Genomic DNA, 15,497 nt, shown 5'->3' on the forward strand with positions numbered 1-15,497 from the left:
GAGACAGGTCACTTCACAGGTGAGCAAGCATCCAGGCTGGAGCTTTGACAGAGAGGTCTGTGTGGACTGCAAGTCCTTGGCCAGTGGAGTTCTGGCCTCTTTGCCTCTGAACCTCAAGCCAAGCAGGAACTCAGGCTTGTATTGGCTGATTCCATGGCTGCTTCTCTACACCTATTTTGGGCCTGATGCACAAGATGCTCAGGGTAAGGTCCTGGGGGTAGGTGTTGGGGGAGCCACGCTTGACATCAAGGGGTGATTCTGATGGGTGACAGCTGACAGTGACCTCTCTGCATGGTCACTGTCATGCCTCTGTCCTTGTTTCACTTGATCCAGTTGATCATTCCCAGCATCGACTCCTTCCCAGACCCCAGCATATGGTTGTTCTGTGGTTGCCTCCTACATCTGTGACAAGCCCATTTTAGGCTCCTCTTGCCTTTTTTTCTCAGAACTGCTGGTTTTTCAGCCCTCTCCTTCCATTTAAGTCTTCTTCTTGACTTTAGCTGTTGGCTGTGGCAAATACTCTCTCCCTCCCTTCCTTCCTCACCTTAAACTCCAGGTCTGGTGTGGAGGCCAAGTGTCCAGCTCAAAACCTAGGGTAACTCCCTGAAACTGAGATGCCACTGAACTTACTGAAGGACTTGTGGATAAACTGATAATGATGTCTGAACTTTATTTACTTCAAGGTCATCAAAGCAGGAGGAGTGGGTATGAAAACAGCACTGGCCTCCCAGTATTGATAATTATTAAAGCTAAGCAATGGATACATGGATGGTCATTAACTGTTTTCTCTATTTTTTTTTTTTTTGACATTTGAAATTTTCTGTACTAAAAACAAACAAAAAACCCCACCACAATATATTGCCTATACATCTCAATTCCAGAGATATTAAAATGTGAAAATAGGAGTTCCTATGGTGGCCAAGTGGTAACGAACCCAATTAGTATCCCTGAAGACGCAGGTTCGATCCCTGGCCTTGCTCAGTGGGTTAAGGATCCAGTGTTGCTATGAACTATAGTGTAGGTTGGAGACCTGGCTTGGATCCCGTGTTGCTGTGGCTGTAGTATAGGCAGGCAGCTGTAGCTCCGGTTGGACCCCTGGCCTGGGAACTTCCATGTGCCGCAGGTGAGGCCCTAAAAAAAAAAAAAAAGGTGAAAATAAAATATTTGTAAAATAAAATACTTGTATACCTACCAGACTGCCTTGCAACCTGTAACCACATGTGCCATGTGACACAATTCTGGCCAATAAGATGTAAGCAGAAGTTGCTGTGTCGGGGAAAACTGTTGGAAAGGGAGCCAGTGCCTGCCTTTCACCCTCTGCTCCTTTCAGTCTGGACCGTGGCCACAGTGCCAGAGGTGGTGTGACCAAGAGGTGATAAGCAGAAGGATGAAAATCACATGGCAGAGCAGAGACTGAAAGGAATCTTCAGCTTTCTATCTGGGAAAAATAATCTCCCATTTAAGCCACTGTTAGGTTGGGCCTTCCTGCCACACAGCCACAGTCCTTACCTGATTCATGATGACTCCTAGATCTTGCTCTCCATCCCTGATCTCTCTCCTCACCTTTCCACCCAGGGGGACACCCCGGAAGGATGAAACAGTGTTGAGTGCTTGTAGCAGGGAGAGCAGGATGGGTGGGCAGGTAATGATGGCTTGGTGGGTCTTGGAGGAAAGTGATTTCCTCTGGGTAGCCTCTCTCCGTAAAGCAGACATGCTGATACAGCAAGAATGGGACAAAGGGTGAGGAGGGAGAGAGGCTGGAGGGTGGATGTGGGAGGTTTGACATGGTTTCATATTTACACCTCTTAATAAGCCCAGCAAGTGGTATTACTCCCATTCAAAGCCAGGCAAGGCCCGGGGTTTCCTAGAGGTGATGCTACTTGCTGAGGCCACACGGCTAGTTTCTGAGGGGTTGTCTCTGAACTAGCTCTGCTTGACTGCAGGGCTGGCCTGTGCTCAGAGGGCAGGGGAGGGGGGTCATAAAATGATGGAGGCTGCTATGCTTCTCAGTAGGCAATGATGAGTGTGTGTGTGTGAAGCATCACTGTCACCTCTCATCCTCCCAGTCCCAAATTCCACCTTCCTGATTTCTGTTTTGAAATTCTTGACTGGCAAATACCAAGCGACAATAGGTTTTTTTCTCCCCTCCCCAGGATATCTGTTTCTAATGATGTAACATCCCACTGGAATAACAACAGTCTATCATGTGGACAGGGCCCCAGCAATTCTCAAGGCCATCAGCTCACCAGAACTTCACAGGAGTCCCAGAGAAGGTAACCAGCTGTGCAGGTGGAGAACTGGAAGCCTGAGAGGTTCCTGAATTTTCTGAGACACACTGGCTCCTAGGAACAATCCTGAGGCACCGACTTGCATGGCCCCCAAATCCCCTCCATGCCCTGCTCACCTGAGATGCTGAGAGCGTCTTGCTGTAGTAATCAGCCGGCATGATGGTCTCCACAATGGCCACCAGACACCAGAAGGCACTCTCCTCCTCATCAAGGACCAGCAGAGCGATGGCTGCCAGTCTGGAGAGGGAGGGAAGGAGGCCTGGAGTGATCCACAGAAGTTACAGCCAGGCAGCCATGACAGAGATGGCTCCCTGGGGAACGTCCTGCTCAATCCCCCTCCCTAACCCCACTGGAGTTCCTGGCACCTGAGGTGAGATGAACATGCTTTTGAAGAGGACTGCCTAGGGCATTTCCAGAGCAATGAGAATCATCTTAGAGCAGGGCCTCTGGAGTCCTGCTGCCTGGGTGTGAATTCTAGTCTTTTCGCTTCCTTGCTAGGTGGCTGAGGGCAGATTACTTAACCACTCTGAGTCGAAACTTCATAATAGTCACAGGACTGTCATAAGGATGAACTCAGTACATACATGTTAACTGCCCAGCACAATGCCTAACACCCAGTGAGAGCACTTTATAAATGTTAGCTGTCCTCATCTTAATATTCATGGGCTTCGAGACCTTGGTAAGTGTGCCAGTCTCTCTGAGCCTCACTTTTATTACCTGTCAAGTGAGGTTAACAATATCCATCTCCCAAGGCTGTAGGCATTGGGAAGACGGACGTATAACGTCTTGCTCACTTTCTGGCATATACCAGGTGTTCAATACTCAAAGTTCTTTTTCTCCTTTGCTTCCCTCTCCCCTAGAGTTAGCATGAGGCTCTAATGAGATCATGCATACAAGAAGAAAACTCCACAGTGCTGAGCAGGGATATCTGCCTGGAGGAAGCACTATTTTCTCTCCTCCCCTCATCTTCCCTGGCAGGTCCTGTCCAGGGTGAATCTGAGAATATATTTCCCCAAATGTACTGGTTTCTCAAGATGCTAGGTAAAGACATGTCCCATGTTCAAAGATGGTGAGGAATGCTGCATACTCTAGCCCCCTTTTAGAGGCTTATGTCCATAGTATCTTAGCAAACCCTCTTAGAAATCCTGTGGTTCAAATAACAAGTGCTGGAGGGGCTGTGGAGAAAAGGGAACCCTCCTGCACTGTTGGTGGGAATGTAAACTGGTACAGCCACTATGGAGAACAGTTTGGAGATACCTTAGAAATCTATACATAGAACTTCCATATGACCCCGCAATCACACTCTTGGGCATCTATCCGGACAAAACTCTACTTAAAAGAGACACATGCACCCGCATTTTCATTGCAGCACTACTCACAATAGCCAGGACATGGAAACAATCTAAATGTCCATCGACAGATGATTGGATTCGGAAGATGTGGTATATATACGCAATGGAATACTACTCAGCCGTAAAAAAGAATGACATAATGCCATTTGTAGCAACATGGATGGAACTAGAGAATGTCATCCTGAGTGAAATGAGCCAGAAAGACAAAGACAAATACCATATGATATCACTTATAACTGGAATCTAATATCCAGCACAAATGAACCTCTCCTCAGAAAAGAAAATCATGGACTTGGAGAAGAGACTTGTGGCTGCCTGATGGGAGGGGGAGAGAGTGGGAGGGATCGGGAGCTTGGGCTTATCAGACACAACTTAGAATAGATTTACAAGGAGATCCTGCAGAATAGCATTGAAAACTATGTCTAGATACTCATGTTGCAACAGAACAAAGGGTGGGGGAAAAAATGTAATTGTAATGTATACATGTAAGGATAACCTGACCCCCTTGCTGTACAGTGGGAAAATTAAAAAAAAAAAAAAAAAAAAAAAAGAAATCCTGTGGTAGCACAGCCCTAATGCGGGGCTGTCCAGTGGGGCTGTCCAAAAACTCTCATTGGACTTAAAGAGCATATTTCATTGTTCAAATATTCATGCTTCTTTGTATTCTTACTAGATGGGATTTATAACTTCTAGCCTCTTCTGAGGTTTATGCTTTTTTTCTTTCCTTTTTTTTTTTTTAAAGGGTTTCTGAAAAGAAAAAAGAACCCCTTTTCCTCTCCCTAGTGAATTGGGAAGGATTTTTTTTCCACTCAGGCTAATATTTATACAAACCTTTCATGAGTTTAGTGTAGTGGATGGAGTGAACAGTTACCTTTCTCCTGGAAATAGGAGGTATTGCCCTCTCAGAGATGGGGAAGTAGGAAGGCCTACAGAGATTACTTAGTTCAGAGAAAGCAACTATGGTACACTGGCCACAACTCTTTGTCTATAGCCAGGGCAGACATAACATGGATCATAGCCCTCTTTCTCACTGAGCGTTTCTCACTCAGAAACTCACAAGATAAGGCTCCAGCTACCTGCTTTCTACTGGTCATCCCGGCTTATTGCAGTGATAAGGCCCAGAGCGAAAGTGACTTGTTCAAGGTCACATAGTTAGTGGCAGAGTAGAAACAGAACCCAAAGATTCCCAAAGTCCAGCCTCTGCTCTCTATCCCACCTCATTCTACTAGGAGCTGGATATCAGCATTAGCTTAGATTTCTGCTTGCATTAAAAGGTCAGAGATTTGATGTGTGAGTCTGTTGGTAATGTTCAGTGATTTTTACTATTTTTACTTTTTGGACTGAATCCTGAACCAGTAGGATAAAACTTCTGTGTCAGAAGGGAAGTGTAGTCCTGCTAAGATTCCAACCATGGGATACCCTAAGCAAGGTCCAGGGCATTTGGGAATGGACACCATTGTTTTTGAAAATCCCAGTAATGCCACTGGGGGCAAGGGTATGACATGAGCTCTGAATCCAGGAATGCTCTCAATATGCTCGGTGGGGTAGTCAGGACCCCTCCTCCTGATGGAGGAGGCCAAAGGACCTTGTTTTAAATTCCATGAACCTTGTTTCCAAATCATATTGTCCTTAGCCTCCCAAAGACTGGCCCCCTAAGGATGCCCAAGGTTCTCATTTACAAGAAAATTTGCTGGTCTGTGCCTCTGTCTTGGGGCTTATCTTCTGAAGGACAGATCTGGGAAGCTGCCTCACCCTTGCTCCCCCACCGCTGCCCACTCTTGACATGTGCCAGCCACCCCTTCCCTCCTGACTCCTCGGCAGGTCTCCCTTCTTCTCTATGAGCTTTATCTGTTGGTGTTTGGAAATTTGTTAGGGCGAATGAAAATGTTAGATGTGTATTTCTTGTGACTTTTTCACTTTGGGGGCATCTTTTAATACTACAGAAATAATAGCACAAACAAGAAGATCTGTGGTGGACTTCTCATAACCAAGAAAAAAAAAAGATTTAAATACTTTTTGGTGCATTTAGACTATAGAAATTGAGCTTCTGTTAAAAATAATGCATTCAAGAGAAAGGAAAGTATACATCCACACACACAAAGACTTGCCCAGGAATGTCCATGGAATTATTCATAATACCCAAAAGGTAGAAACAACCTAAGTGCCTGCTAACTGGTTAATGGATAATCAAAGTATGGTACATCCATGCAATGGCATGCTTCTCAGTGAAAAACAAAACACCCACTACGCCATGGATGAATCTCTAGAACATGCTATGTGGAAGAAGCTTGAGGCCAAAGACCACATACTGTATGGTTGGTGTATGAACTGTCCATAACAAGCACACTCAGAGAAACAGAAAGTAGATTTGTAGTTGTCCAGGGCTGGGGTGGGAATGGAGAGTGACTACAAATGGGCACAAGGTGTCTTTCAGGGGTGATGGAAATGCTCTAATACTGGGTTGTGGTGATGGCTACGCAGCTCTGTGAACTTATGAGAGTTGTACACGTAAAATCCCGGGGGGATAAAAGGTCAGTGATGAGAGGCTGCTGGCACTCACTAGGGTCCTATCAACTGCTCAAGGCTATAGATAGACTCCAACTGAAGACTTTCAGGCCCAAGGAGGTCTGCAAAGGAGGGTGATATGAGGGAAAAAAAACCACTTTAAATCACTCCACTTACATTTTAGAGAGAAATGGACTTTAAAATTTTCCCCTAAATTAGCATTAAATCCATACTATGCTGTCTATCTCCCTCTAAATCTGGGTTTATTGGATAAAAAGCCAGTTCTGTCCTGAGACACCACACTGCAGTTCTAATGGTGCCACTAGATGGCAGCACCCAGACAGGCAAAAGTCGCCAGCCGGCTGGGTTTAAGGTCTTGGAAAGAATACAATGCACTCTACATTCAAACAGGCTCTATTACAAATAACTCTCTATTTAAAGCAATAGTATGAATATCTGCTTAAATACCAATTACTGGTAAAAATATCACTCAAAGGAAGAAGTAAAGAAATACTGCTGGTCTTGGTCTCAGCTGTTCCTACATATCCTTCAGCATCCTTTGTATTGCCTCTGGCCGCAGAGGGAGAAGTTTCTTTCCTTCTATGTGGCTTACCTCAAGACCCCCTGCTATTATAGGATTTTCTCACATTCCTTTAGCACAGATTAGATTCCAAAGCCTATATGAGGCTAACCCCATTCCTGCTCTCAAAAAATGTTACGTCAGGGAGTTCCCATTGTAGCTCAGTGGGTTACAAATCTGATTAGTGTCTATGAAGATGTGGGTTTGATCCTTGGTCTCCCTCAGTAGGTTAAGGACCCAGCATTGCAGTGAGCTCTGATGTAAGTCACAGACATGGCATGGATCCCACGTTGCTGTAGTTGTGGCGTAGGCTAGCAGCTGCAGCTCTGATTCAAACCCTAGGCTGGGAACTTCGTATGCCACAGGTGCGGCCCTAAAAAGAAGAAGAAAATAAAGATTATATCTGATTAGGAAAAAAGGTTTCTGAGTGTCTCCAGCACACTCTGCCACAGTTCCAATTTTGAGTGAGGGCAGATGGTAGGAAGGACCAGGTCTTGGTGCTGGAGACCAGGGTTAGCAGCTGGACCATGCATGGTGCCCCCATGCATCATGAGGCCTAGGTAGGCTTCTTAGTTTCTTAGGACCCTCTCTTGTCTCATCTGGGCAATATGGACACCAATGCCCACCTCACAGAATTTTTCTGAGGATTAGATGACGTCAGATATGTAAAGTCCCTGGTTTCCAGGAGGCCCTCATCAAGTCTTAGTTCCTCCCTGACCTTTGCATGAAACATAACAATTATTTATACTAACCTCATAGCTTCCAGCTCCCTTCAAATCTCATTTTAAAGAGGATTAACAAGTTTTGTCCCTTCTGGATTTTAACATGTTCAAACAGATGAGAAATGCATAGGCTTCTGCTTAGCTGCTGAATGAATGAATGTCTATGGACAGCCCCCATAGCAAACGTTTAGAGTAGCATAAAATCTGAACATGTTTTCCAAGGATGCTTAGACTGAGAGGCATTACTGTTGGGGCTTAACTCTGAATTCTCAGTGATTGCACTTGTATATACTCAATTTCATCCAACTGAAGCTGGGAAAAAAAAATCAAAAATATCTACCCATGGGAACCATTCAAATTTGAATAGGGACACTCTGAATATTTATTCTGTGTTAAATAAATGTCACACACTGCCTATTCTGAAAAAAAGAGCAGAATGGCTTAAGTAAATTTTGCTGGAATATATATGTATTTAAATTTAAAGTTGAGCCAAAACTTGCTTTGGGAAATATTTGAGATTATTACCTCTATCAAGATCAAGATAACTCAGGGCAGCCACGAGAGTCCCCCATAGTACTGGCAGGGGCAGCCCTACCAAGTCACCCCACCCCTTTCCTATCCCTGATCTCTTGTCTCCTGCTGTTGGACCAGAAGTAGAAATTAATCCAGGCTGGGCTAGCTTCCTTCCTTTGGCCTGGGACATGAGGGTATCGACAAGTGGGTTGCTGAAAGCCTCGATTTAGAGGCTGAGGTCTCTATTCTGACAGCCCTGATGGACCCTGAATGTCCAAGGAATGGCAGACAGAGAGGCTGGTCTGCTGAGAGAGAAGATAGCAGCCAAGTACTATGAGAGAGACAAGAAACCATGCAGCCCACAGAGGGTTGCACAATCTCAGGGGACTGAGTCTCCTTGGGATGCGGCACCATGGCACCCGCCTTGGGTTGTGCTGTGTTGCAGCCCTGCTAGAGTGAGCAGTTGCCTTGGCTTCCAATGACCATCTGGTCCCTGGTTCTCTTTCCTTTTCTTGGCTTTTGGGAGCATCCTCTGTAACATTTAAAATTTTTTTTCTCCTCTGAGTGGATTTTGTTTAAAGCAATGATATCTGACTCAGGCAGTCATGTAATTTGTGAGCTGGCTGTGTGCTACACAGCCCCAGGGGCCCGCTCATGTGCTCTCTATGGGAGTGGCACCACCCTGAGGACAAATAAGGATAGGGCATGGGACAGGGAACCAAGGCTCTGGTCCAATTTTTTTTTTTTTTTTTAAATGGCTGCACCGCAGCTTATGGAAGTTCTTGGGCCAGGGATTGAATCTCAGCTACAGCTGCAGTCTACACTGCAGCTGTGGCAACACCGGATTCTTTAACCCATTGTGCAGGGCCAGGGATTGAACTGCACCTGTGCAGCAACTTGAGCCGCTGCAGTTGGATCCTTAACCTACTGTGCCACAGCAGTAACTCCCCAACTCTGTCTTGAACATGTCCTTTCACCTGCTTGTCCCCATCTGTACAGTGGGGACCAAGCCTCCTGAATTGCCCTCTCCAGGTCGTTGCAAAGCTCCAAAGAGAGAGTTCTCTTGGAAGGTAGAGGCTGGGCCCTCAGTGGGGCTATGGCTCACCTGTTTAGGCCCTGACAGTAGCCGATGGTAGGGTTCTGCCAGGAGAAGGCCAGCAGCACCCGGCGGAGCTTGTCAGGGAAGCTGGAGGTGGGACAGGTGAAATGCTTGTTGTTGGGGAAGGTCCGGTTCAGATCCAGCTCAATCTGGCGGGCAGCGGGGTGCTTGCAGGCCTGGCCCCGGGTTAGCAACTCCTGGTAGCGGCCGGGGGCCTGTAGGTGCTGGACGCGGAGGTGGACCAGCCACCTCCAGACACGTGGCCGGTGCTCGCGGGGCACGCCTGCCCGCAGCAGCTGCTTGAGCTCTGCTGAGGGTGCCAGCTTGCCCAGGGCAGCCCAGCGCTCCCGCAGTGGCTGCTCCACAGCCTCGTGGGCCAGCAGGTGGTGGGAATGCACCTCCAATGCCTGAATCTTGGCCAACAGCTTCAGGTCTTCCACCTCGTAGTTGGGCACCGTCAGGAAGCCATACTCGTCATACTCACTGCCAGCAAAATCCCACATCAGTGACACCTTGCAAGGCCTTTCCCCAGATAAAGGGTGGCAGGGATAAAGTGGGCCCTGGGTAGGGATCCCGCCTGGGCTTCACTGCAGGTTGGCCATGCAAATCAAGGCAGGGTCACTTCAGGGTTCCGAACCTCAGTTTGCTCTGTGCAATGGGTGCAGGAACTCCTGTTCTGCCTCATGAAGACCCAGTGAGATCCTCTGATGTGAACTGCTAGGGGCTAGATGGTGTCTGGTACATGGCATGTGCTGAAAAGTTACTTATTCATTCATTCTGTGCCAATATAAAGGACTCTCAATAAGAGAGTCCTGTACTGCCTTAGGCCCAAGGAGTCCTGTACTGCCATTACAGAATGCCATGTCCACAGCCAGTAAGCCCAAGGATGGATGGGGAACAGAGAGCCCCAACAATAAGCAGAAGAGAGCTGGGGACCTATTCCAGCTGGCCTTTTACTGAGCCAACATTTATTTGCCCCTATTATGTGCTCTGCTTGTGCTATCTCACTGAATCCTCATGATCCTGCAAAGCAGGGGACTTGGCCCACATTATATGGAGGCTGAATATGAGGCTCGGAAAAGTAAAGTGACTTGTCCAAGGTCACACAATGAGAAAGCCTGGTCTGGCTCCAAAGCTTGGGTTCCAGCCACTGGATCATCCAGCCTCTAGGGGCCTTTGACCCCAGCCACAGTCCCTTCCATTATATTTAACTGCCCAGATAACTGTCCTCAGCAAGGACTTGGCTCAGAGGAGGCAACTAGCTTATCTCCCCTCCTCTCCTCTGACAGACACCTCTGGGAGGCAGCCTGGGGAAGTGAAAAATACAGAAGTCTGGAGGCAGGCCCGTGTCAGATGCACTAATGTGCTGTGTGGCCTTGGGCAAGGTGGCTGGCTCCTCTGAGCCTGCACAGAGGGCACAGAGTGCTAGCACACAGGGCAGCTGGTGGCCCCCAGGGCACGCAGACCCAGCCCTGTTCTGGGCTTACCTGATGGGGCTCAGCATGACGCTCTCAGCTGAGGCCTCGCTGGCTTCCCATTGCAGCGCCTCCTGGATAAGCTGCCTCAGCAGCTCCGAGCACTCACCAGCCTTGACCCCCATGGCCTCCTGCAACCTCCGTAGCCCTGCCAGGTACTTGCTTTCCACCTGGCAGTTCTTGGCTTGGAGGTAGGCACACTGTGGGAGGGAGGGTTGGGGCTGGTTATGCCACTGGTTGGGCTTGAGGTCTGACTGGCTTTAGGCAGTCCACCCCTTCTTCCAGCTCTCATCTTCCATCCCCCACCCCAGCCATTCAAGTAAGGGAAAGGAGATGGGCCCTGAACCCAAGGGTTTAGAGCAAGGCAGAAAGGGCTCCAGGCAAAAGGGGGCAGGGCTGGGTTCTGAGAAAGAAAGGAGAGATAGTCAGGGGCAGCACAGGCTCTTGCATGGCCTACAGTCCCATCCTGTTTCAGCCACTGCAGGCTATGTGACCTATGGCAAGTTACTTAAGCTCTCTGTGCCATAACTTTATCTGAACAATGGGGATGATACAGAGTCTGCCTCAGAATTCTTGTGTACTACTCAGATGAGCCAATGCATGTAAAGGCCTTCCAGGCACTTGGCTTAGAGCATGCTGCCCTTAGGTGGTACATCTGAGCACTGCCCAGGGGACAGACATAGAGCTCTGGACACTGTCCTTGTGCCTCCTGCTGCCACTATGTGGGCTTTCTCTTTTCCTCCAACACACCTCCTCTCTCCCACCTCCTGGAACACAGTACATATTCTCCATCTGCCTACCCCTATATCTTCCTTTTTCTTGGTTTACCTTGTGATATTTTGTTGCAAACTGAACATCTGAACCTAATAGGGTGGTGGAATTAGTTAAAGAAAGCTCAGCTGAAAAAGGAGTAGAGACAGGCCGGAATGGGGAGCTCTCAGGCCCTGCCACAGGCATCATCGATTGCTCCGGAGGAAGAGATGTACATGTGCATCTCTGACAGTAGGTGCCTCTACTTTACTCTCCAGCAGGTAGAACACTCTCCATCCCAGGACAGCCCAGCCAGTCAGGAACGGTAGCAATCCAACCAGTGAGAAGCCTCTATACGTGGGACTCCTAGTTTCCTCTAATGGATTTTTTGGGTAGCATGACTCCTCCCAACCCCTCCCTTTTCCCTATAAAAAGGAAGTTCCGGAGTTCCCGTCGTGGCGCAGTGGTTAACGAATCCGACTAGGAACCATGAGGTTTCGGGTTTGATCCCTGGCCTTGCTCAGTGGGTTAAGGATCTGGCGTTGCCGTGAGCTGTGGTGTAGGTCACAGACGTGGCTTGGATCTGGCATTGCTGTGGCTGTGGCATAGGCCGGTGGATACAGCTCTGATTTGACCCCTAGCCTGGGAACCTCCATATGCCATGAGAGCGGCCCAAGAAATGGCAAAAAGACAAAAAACAAAACAAAACAAAACAAAAAAGCAAGTTCCCTTTCCTTGTTCCCTGAATTTACCTGTGGTTCACCATAGTTCATGTATCCTGAATAGTAATTCCTCTGGTTAGCCCCGAATAAGCTTGCTTTTGCTGGTAAAACAACTAGCTATAATATTATTAAAGTTGACAGTGGTAACTCTGGAAATTGGATTCTCCCTCTTCCTTAGGGTTTGCTGGGTTTTTTTGTTGGTGGTGGTGGTGGTTTTTTTTTGTTTTTTTTTTGTTGTTTTTTTTTTTGTTGTTGTTGTGGGCTGCCTCTGTGCCAAGGACCAGTCTTGAGGTATAAACTTAAGTTCATCTTAGGTCTTTTCCGACTCTTACCCTGGGCATGCATGGTTACTTTCTAATTTTTCCCAAATTTGCAGTTGTTTTGGAATGTAGAGTCTTTAATACCTGGTTCCCAAAGGGGAAAAAGAGAAATATAAAAGGAGGTAAAGGGTGCTGGCCTTTTAAATTCCCTAGCAGTTACTTTAGGGGGCCTGGGGCATGCAGGAAAGTGGAGAGGTGCAACAGTATTGGCTGCTTGCCTCTTCCTTTGCTCCTCTGTGATCAGAAGCAGCAGTAGGCAGAGCACAGACCCTTGACATTTGGAAGACAGCTCATGAAGGGCAAGGTCTAGAGGGAGAGCAGTCAGGTAATGAGAGAGTGAGACAGTGGTGAGATGGTTCGAGGACTGGAAGGGCAGCTGGGAACAGAGATGGCCAGAACAGGGCTCCCGTCCCTCACCTTCATCAGGAGGGCCTTCTCCTTTTCAGCCGCCTTTCTCCAGATCTTTGTGACTTGGTGGATCTCAGAGTTGAGAAAGCGATTCTGGGTCCGGTATGCTTCCATGTCATCCTGGAGAAGACAGCAAAGCATTTAATGAGCTGCACCATAACATCTCCCTGGTCCTTGAGCAAGCTACCAAAACTTCCTTCCTTTTGAAATTTCCAATAATGGCAAGAGAAGGGAAGTTTGAGAGAAAAAAAATATTGCTAATAGCTCTCTTCTCTAATCCTCATTCCAGCATGATATGGTGGAGAGAGCACTAAGCTTGCAGTTCAAGTCCTGGCTCTGACTTTCTGGCTGGGAGGCCTCACTGAACTACTCTGACCCTCTGTTTCCTCATCTGTAAAAGCGGCAAGTACCACCTATCCCACTTGGCAGCTGGAGACTAAGTAAGGTAAAGTGCACATTAAGCACAAGGACCAAAACACAACAAACATTCAAGTATTTCTTTTTTGAATAAACATTTTATCATATATTGGTGATAATACTGAACAATTTTTTTTTTTTTTTTTTGGTCTTTTCTAAGGCCACACTAGCGGCATATGGAGGTTCCCAGGCTAGGGGTCTAATTGGAACTGTAGCCACTGGCCTACACCAGAGCCACAGCAACATGGGATCCGAGCCACGTCTGCAACCCACACCACAGCTCATGGCAACACCGGATCCTTAACCCACTGAGCGAGGCCAGGGATCAAACCTGCAACCTCATGGTTCCTAGTCGGACTCGTTAACCACTGAGCCAGGACAGGAACTCCCAATATATTGAACAATTTTGAGTGAACATTTTTTCACTTAGTGTCACTTTGTAGATTCTTTTCTATGTTGCTACAGAAGCTTCCCCATTATCATTTTTAATGTCTGATGACTATTCTGCTAGGTGAGTTTACTATAATTTAGATATACTCTTTCTCCTGTTGTTTTTTTCATTTGAGCCCTGGGTAATTTTGGTTTGTTTCTACTATAAATAAAGCTATGATGCTTATCTCTGAGCTTAAAGTTTTCCTCCTGCAAGCTAATCCAGTGGGTATGCATGGAGAAGCTGGCCACACACTGGGGGGGTCAAGCAGGAGGCTGAGCCTCAGAAAGAGCAGCTGTACTCATGGCTCTCGATCTTTACCCTGCTTGGGTGGACACTGCAGGAGCAACAGGTGATACATGCTCACAGTGATACCTAGTAATTCCGGGGCATTTACCAGCAGAAACTCAGCTCCTTTCTCCTTCATTTAAGAAAATGTACTGTGCTGTAGGTGAGTATGAGAGAGAACCGCAGGTATGACTTTGGATAGGCCTTGGTTTATCTGGAAATTAAGAACGGCACACCTAGCCTGTGGCACTTCATTATCAGGGATGCATCACTTGCGCACAGCTCACAGGCCATCCTGACCCTCTTCATTCTGGCCAAGATCCCTCCCAGCCCAGAAGCTCCAATTCATGGCCAGGGGCTCTCCAAGGCTTTGGGCCTGTTGCACAGGGCAGCCTGCTTGCAGCCAGACAGGGAGGGCCAGTATGAATGCCCCTTGGGGCAGCCATGACCCTGGGTGGAGGTGGCAGCCAGGAACATTCGGCTCATTGCCCTACCTTGAGTGTTCTTCTTGGCTCAGAACTGTAGGGAGGAAAAAGAGAGACCTCAGAGAAGAGAAAAGCCGTATCACTGTCACCAGTAAAGCCAAAGAGGAAAACACAACTGGAGAAAGGGGACAAGGAAGAAGAGAGTCTCCCGCCTGCCTTCACAGGGACCAGGGACTCTGGAATCCTCATTGGGAAATGCTGTGTGGACTAGCCTTTGTTCTGGTGGGAAAAGCAGTGTATTGGACGTGCAGAGACCCAGGGTCTAGCTGCAACCCTGCTGCTTGTGCTGTGTGACCCTGGACGGGTCCTTTCCCTTCTCTTGGGCTCAGCTGACCCTGGCAGAGAAGGAGGGGGCAGACTAGATCTCTGATGTTCCAGAGGTCAGTGATTCTTCTCTCACACTGACAGTTTCAATAATAAGGGGACGTTTCCTTAAAGTTGGGTGCCCTTAGCCACAAGACCAAATAGGAAATGGGAACATGCTCTGTCCTAAAACTTAAAGACAGTGGAGTTTTGATGGGTCTTCTATTTTTTTTTTTTACACATTAGACACCTAAAGGCTAAAAAAATAAGGGACTCTAGTACATGCAGCTCTTACTAGCACAAAATACCTCCGAGGTGTCAGCTGAAGGACAGATAGCTTTCTAACAACCTCTGAGGAGCAGCTGTAAATGTAAGCATATTAATGCGAATTGTACTCAGTCTCTTCCTATCTGGCTCATTGATAAATTCCTGAACATGCAAACTCAGGGGCATGCTCAGTCTCCTAGGTGCACCCATGCTTCCGATCAGCTTTCTGAGGCAGTCTGGAGGCAGCCAGCCAGTCTCTCTCTCTCAGCTCACCCCACCCTCTCGCTGCTACCCTCCCTTCCTCCCGCCCCCAACTAGGTCTTCAGACAGTAGATTCCAGCAGGACAGGCGCAGAAAGAAGATACTTAGCAGCTCCGAGGAGGGGCAGAAAGCAATCCGAAGGAAGCAATTTTCACTACTATGTGAGAGACTGATAGCTTTCTAACAACCTAACTGCATCTGCATTTGAAAGGTTTTGTTATCATTCTGAACTCCAAAGAATCTCTGACTTTAGACTAAATAAGGGAAAAGGTTCGAGACTGGTTATGTGGTTTTTTTCATGCTGAAAGTAAG

General features: G+C 47.5%; 1 protein-coding gene across 5 annotated transcripts in view; it reads right to left on the bottom strand.

Annotated features, from left to right (window-relative positions):
- The window catches only part of TBC1D2 (TBC1 domain family member 2), a 46,848-nt gene that overhangs the window by 3,513 nt on the left and 27,838 nt on the right, over positions 1 to 15,497 (bottom strand). For 4 of the 5 annotated variants that reach the window (XM_084990771.1, XM_084990763.1, XM_021066519.2 and 1 more), the window contains 4 exons: positions 12,744 to 12,854; positions 10,547 to 10,734; positions 9,066 to 9,542; positions 2,405 to 2,525 (listed from right to left, as the gene is read on the bottom strand). In XM_084990771.1, coding sequence (XP_084846897.1) covers positions 2,405 to 2,525; positions 9,066 to 9,542; positions 10,547 to 10,734; positions 12,744 to 12,854 — 897 coding nt within the window. Of the gene's footprint in view, positions 1 to 2,404; positions 2,526 to 9,065; positions 9,543 to 10,546; positions 10,735 to 12,743; positions 12,855 to 14,363; positions 14,389 to 15,497 lie in introns of all 5 variants that reach the window. The other variant, XM_084990784.1, reaches the window with a different exon arrangement.

The sequence above is a fragment of the Sus scrofa genome, chromosome 1 (genome assembly GCF_054392235.1).
Source record: "Sus scrofa isolate SSC_HxYL_T2T_F1_AM1 chromosome 1, Sscrofa_HxYL_maternal_Yorkshire_Landrace_v2.0, whole genome shotgun sequence".
In the NCBI taxonomy this organism is placed as follows: Eukaryota; Metazoa; Chordata; class Mammalia; order Artiodactyla; family Suidae; genus Sus; species Sus scrofa.